General features: G+C 29.9%; 1 protein-coding gene across 1 annotated transcript; it reads left to right on the top strand.

Annotated features, from left to right (window-relative positions):
• The first annotated feature begins 2,109 nt into the window (after positions 1-2,109).
• Positions 2,110-2,991, top strand: LOC145159701 (large ribosomal subunit protein eL21z/eL21y-like). Its single transcript, XM_079078723.1, has 2 exons — positions 2,110-2,427; positions 2,607-2,991. Exons 1-2 carry the CDS (start codon positions 2,191-2,193, stop codon positions 2,862-2,864), a joined length of 495 nt encoding a protein of 164 aa, XP_078934849.1. The 5' UTR covers positions 2,110-2,190; the 3' UTR covers positions 2,865-2,991.
• Positions 2,992-6,371: the final 3,380 nt, after the last annotated feature.

Below are 6,371 nucleotides of genomic sequence, written 5' to 3'. Positions count from 1 at the left end.
CAATTTGGATCCGTCGTATTTTACAACAGGTACTTTATAAATCGACATTAAGTAAGTTAGAATAGCACCACGCACTAATTTAATTAGGGTCAGCCTCCCGCTTATCGGTAAAGTTTTAACTTTCTAATTAGAAAGTTTAGAAACAACTTTCTTCACCACCTCTCGCCAAGAATCCGAACGGTTCATATTCCCGCCAACAATAAGACAGGTATAAGGGAAAGGATCTTCATAGTAGCACAACCAATCTGAGTAGCTACCGCCTCCACCTTGGAATTATGAACTCCAATGCACAAGAGCTTACTTTTTTGAAGATACTAAGAATTAAAAGTTTAGAATGTTTACTAACTACCGAAAGTAAGTTCTGTAAAATACTAAAAACTAGTGGAAAAATAGGTCCACACAAAACGAGTTTCAAAACGATGCTAACCAATTCCTAACTTCCTACAAGCTTAGATGTTTTTGCTCAAAAACCGGTTTGAAACCGCTCCGTTCTTGACTCAAACAAATTTAAACTTTCAATGACCAAAACCGATCCGGTTTCAAAAAAAAAAAAAAACTATTTGTACACCTATTTTACAATAAAAATAACACCATGACAATATTGAATTTGATAATAACAATAATAATAACAATAAAATAATGATAATTACCTAAAATCGGCAAGATGGAGTTAAAAAGGCATAAAAAATACCAAATGGCTTTTTCGAACGACCTTTTGCTATTTTTTCGAAATATAAAAACTTTTTTTAGGATTTGCCCCTTTGTAAATTTGGTTGCACATGTCCAACTCTGATTTGGTTGCAAATGTGCAACTCAGTTTTGGTTGCAAATGTCCAACTTAGCTTTGCTCTTGTGAGTTATGAAAGGCTTGATGGAATTACACTCTACAAAGTGAGCCTATAACTTAATAGAAAAAGAATCGAAAAATAATTTGGTTGACAATAAGATATTTGATGAAAATGAACTTTGTACATATCAAGCAAAATTCATAATAAAAATACGTAATAGTCATCAATACATAATAAATTCACAATACATAATAAAATAGTTTTATTAAATATATCAAGCAAAATTCATAATAAAAATACGTAATAAAATATTTTTATTAAGTATAATCTAGGGACGAGCAAAGGAACCAACCCGGATGGAACCGGACCCGGCCCGGGAACCGAAGTCGGTCGAAATTAAGAACCGAACCGGACTGCCGGTTCTACCGGTTCCCGGTTCCTATTGGTTATTGTCGTGTCTTCAATGTTGGAACCGGTCATCGAGAAATGACAACATACGGTTCCAGTTTTTGCCGGTTATACCGGTTCCCGGTTCTAAAAATCCACAAAAATATCGTCTCGGTCCCGGCCCAACCGGTTCCATCGGGTTCCGGTTCCGATACCGACCGGTTTGACGGTCCAAATGCTCATCCCTAAAGTATATCAAGCAAAATTCTTAAAGATGTTTTGAATATTGTGTTTAGCTATTGTATTTTTTTTTGAAAGAGTTGTGTTTAGCTATTGTATAATACAATTATTCTACAAAATATATGTTTCATATGTTTTAACATGAATATTTAAAGTTTCATTAATAACTCAACTATAATTTTAAAACACATGTTAAAAATTATAAATATAATTAAAAAACTCTTTTATTGTCATTGTTTTTTTTAAATAATAAAAAACTTAGTGGTTAAATAGTGAAAAGAATTTGAATGATTAAACCAAAACAATTCAAAACTATAGTTATTATTTTTATACAACCCAAGTTTTTGTGTTACTCAAAGACCTTTTATAACTGGTTACAACATTTTTTTAAATAGAATAAAGTTTCAATAATAATTAAATTATATAAGACAAAATTTACAATAATTAAACTAAAACAAAATCCAAATTAGAATGATATTTATTTATCAAATTCGATCAATATAACAAAAAATCCTAACAAGATCGTTTATTTTATTTTTATATAAAAGTAAATTTTCATTTAACCATGTTTGAAACTTCTAATTTGTCCCCACAGGCACACTATAGCCTAGGCTAGTCTACTTTCAAAGGGCCCAGTAAAAGAAAGCCCATTAAGCCCAAATCAAAAACCCTAGATACCTACCAAACATCTCATATATCGCGCCACAGTTTTACAGCCTCTTAAACACCCACTCGATTTCGTCTGCAATTTTGGTATCGATCGAGAGAGGGAAAGATGCCTGCGGGACATGGATTACGTTCAAGAACAAGGGATTTGTTCGCAAGAGGATTCAGGAAGAAGGGTACCATTCATCTTTCCACTTACCTCAGAACTTATCACGTCGGAGATTACGTCGATGTCAAGGTGAACGGCGCCATTCACAAGGGTATGCCCCACAAGTTCTACCATGGCCGCACCGGTCAAGTCTGGAACGTCACCAAGCGCGCCATCGGCGTCGAAATGAACAAACAGGTCAAATCTCTCGTCCTTCCCACCTCTCTCTTTATGCGTATCTCAAGAATTTGATACTGTAGTTGCTATTTAAGATCCATCTCGCATTTGGGTTCGAGAGATCATTGGATGTGCTTTTAGGGTTTTTGATTCGCCCTCTTTTGGTCGATTTGTGATTTTAATACGTATCGATCATCCAGGTTGGTAACAGAATCATCAAGAAGAGGATTCATGTCCGAATTGAACATGTGATGCCTTCAAGGTGCAATGAGGAACTCAAACAGAGGATTAAGAAGAATGATCAGCTGAAGGCGGAGGCGAAGGCTAAGGGGATTGTGATCAGTACCAAAAGGCAACCACTTGGACCGAAACCAGGGTTTATGGTTGAAGGGACGACTCTAGAGACTGTAACTCCGATTCCATATGATGTTGTCAATGATCTCAAGGGTGGATATTAAGTCTAAAGCTTGTTTCAAATCTTTGTGTCAGTTTTGTTTTATGACATTGATATGTTTTATGTTTAATTTAGACTGGTTTTGTGTTTTTGTTGATTTATCAAGGATTTGGTTGAAACTTTTGAAACTATTTTCATGAAGCAGGTGTTAGTGTTCGTATGGATTTGTGTTTTCAACTTTGTGATTTGATTATTGCTTTGAAATCATTGAAAGTTGTGGCTTATATTGAAAACTTAATTAGTTTTGGATGTCGGATGTTTTCTCCAACATGATTATCTGACTATTCATGCTGAAATTTTCTTAAACATTTAACAAAATAGAGAAAAATACAGTTCTTGTAGATTTTTTTACAGTTGATAAGTTTTTAATGATTATTTCATTGAACCACAACCATTCGTTAGTTGATTTTTTGATATGACATTTGACTATAATTACCATCATTATACTAACTGATCGCCAACTTCAGTTCCATTGGTGATGTTGTTGGGTACAATATTAGTGGAAAATCTTTTAAAAACCTCAGAGTGGAAAATCTTTTAAAAAACATATTTTCATCAAAGTCTTAAAAAATCACTATATTATTTATTTATACGTTAAAATCCTTATATTTTTTAAAATGTATCATTTAAGGCATTGAGCTCGGTAATTCTTAGATAGCCGAAAATGCTAGGTGATTGATTCTCAATTTTTTGATTGTTACAATTCATTACATTAAAAATTTTCAAAAAAATATGAGCATTTAAAAGCACTAAAATAATAATATAATAGTTTTTTTAATCTTTTCATGAAAATAGATTAGGTTTTTTTGAGGTCAAAAAATCTTATATAAGAATTTCAGAAAAGATAAGGCTTTTAGGGCACTAAAAAAAATAATATAGTGGTTTTTTTAAGCATTTGATGAAAATACGTTTGGTTTTTCAAGGTTTTCCTTTTACAAGCTTTCTTTGTTTTAGCAATCTATTGTAATTCTCATGATCATGTAATAACTATGTTGTTTTAGTAATTCTAGCATCATTCCAAAGTTGTTTCAATAACCACATGTGTCTCGCTTTAAAACCATCTTGGTATTCATCCATTCTTTTATTGTACAACAGTATTTTCTTTATTTTAATAAAATGCTTCAAATCTCATAGTTATATGATGTCTATGTTAATATAGTCATTATTATAGTATTTCAAATCCATTCCAACAGTTAAACATACATAAAAACTTAGTAATCACTTTTGACATTTTAGTCTTCTTATCTTATTTTTGACCAATTAGTCATTTTCTTTCTTAACTATGTTTAACTCCATGTTATGTTATAGAGGGTGTTTAGCCATAAACTTAAAAAAATGAGCTTTTAACTTATTACCGGTTCCACACCGTTATAAGTTAAAATGAGTGTTTGGATAGACTATTTTTTAAAAACAATTTATAGCAGTGTGGAACCGAAGATAAGTCATTTTTTTAAAGTTACTAACCCCTAACTTATCAAAACTCCATATAGCATATAGTTGTCCAACACCTCTAGAAGTATTTTTTTTTTTTTTTTTTTTTTTGTCATTTTGGCAAACATTAAAAATGACTTATGAACTTATAACGTTATGACACCGGATAAGCTAATCCAAACAATTTTTTTTAAAACTTCGTTTTGACACTGCTATAAGTTAATAAGCTATAAATTAAAAAACTAAAAGCATTTTTAAATAAGTTTAACCCTCATAGTCTATAAATGCACTAATAGTGTTTTAAACATGTATTGATACTTCGTTCATAGGATCTTTTAAATCAATTTTTGTTTCGAGGTTTTATTGATACTTTTCTCATTAATACCAATAATTAGATTTCAAAATATCGCTTAATTTTATCATTTATGCAACTTTTGACAATTTGATCCGTTAAAATTTTCAAAAACATAAAATATTGTAAAACTCATTACTTTTCATCTACTTTGCTTCTAATGTATTCCCAACCCTTTATAAATATCATTCCAAATCTATAGTATATTCACTTGCACCTTTATGTGCTAAATATATAAGTTTTTAGTTTTATCTTTGTCCGGTTATTTTTAGGATTAAACAAAATACATTTTTTTCTTGAACCCAACTTTGTTATTTCTTTCATTCTTGTATCATTCTAAGATAAGGAATCATACTAATTAGGTTTTAGTCATTTTCCACTTTTAGTTTCATGTCTAAAATGGTCATTTTACCAATTTCAAGTCTTTTTCGTCAAGCTTTAAGTATTGACTTCTATTTACATTTTTTCGTACTTATTGACCATTTCCAAATTCACTTACATTCTATCGTACATTCAAATATTCTACTTTACATATTTTAAGAATATCATCCTACATTGGTTTTACCCATTTCTAATCAATATTTGCATTTAACTTGTGCCAATAAGCAATTTTCCATCATTCTTTTTAACGTACACGTTGAAGTCTTCTTTACCAAAATCATATATTCAAACTTTAAGTACACTTGTAATCGACCAACTTCCTTTATCTTTTGAATAATATGTACTAATATGCATATTAACCTCATCATCTTCATCTTGCATTTCAAATTTTAATTTCAATTTCTTAATACATCTGGATATGACTTTTTTGTGCAGATTGTGAAAAAGAATAACCAATGGAAACAAAAAATCGTATGTCCCTAGAACTACAAATAATGATCTTCTATATGTTAATGATAAATAAGATGTAAAAACGTTATTATAGTTATGAAAATATTATTATGGTAATATATAAAAGTAATTTTCCAGTCATGTTAGTTATGAACTCTTTACATAATATGCTTAAAACACTTCAAAGTGCAAACTATATTACTTGATTCTTACACTTGAATAATAAAAAGTAAATTCAAACATTGTCTTTTACAGCTCTATTATAGTTTAACAAAGTAATAAAATAAGTGGAAAAAAACTATCGTTTCAATTTTTGTTCATATACATTACAAATGACTTGTTCAATATGTTTTCCATTCGCTAGAAATGGAAATATTTAAGATCTGGTTGGTCTTAAAGAGGTCTTAAAGCAACAAAGCATTTGAAGATTTTATATCCACGTGTCAAGAGACATAACAAGCATCTGCCATTTGTTTGATGAAGCTTACAAATCACATTGAAACTAAAGGGGAAGTGAGTAAGCACAAAGAAAAGAACATGTAATTATTGCAATCTTAAATGTTTGACAAAACTAATTCTGTTTTTATTTATTTATGTGTACTATAACATCTTACTTTTATTTATTCTATTACAATATTGTATTTTAAAAATCTACCTTATTAATTATTATAACACTCTACTTTTATTTAGTTTTCTTATTAGAACATTATATTGTATAAAATCTACCACATTACACATTGTTATAACTTGATAGAAGTTGCTAAAATAAATTTATTATTGAGATTAAATATAAAGTTTTCCAACTATCATTTACTTTAATAAAATATTATTGGATTTTAATTCTAAAATTCACAATAATCATTTCAAAAACACACAATAAAGAGGCATAGAATAAAG

This window comes from Lactuca virosa, chromosome 2 (assembly GCF_052849685.1).
Source record: "Lactuca virosa cultivar CGN04683 chromosome 2, Lactuca_virosa_CGN04683_v6, whole genome shotgun sequence".
NCBI lineage: Eukaryota > Viridiplantae > Streptophyta > Magnoliopsida > Asterales > Asteraceae > Lactuca > Lactuca virosa.
The sequence above is the reverse complement of the archived record's forward strand: the minus strand, read 5'-3'. Positions and strand labels throughout refer to the sequence as shown.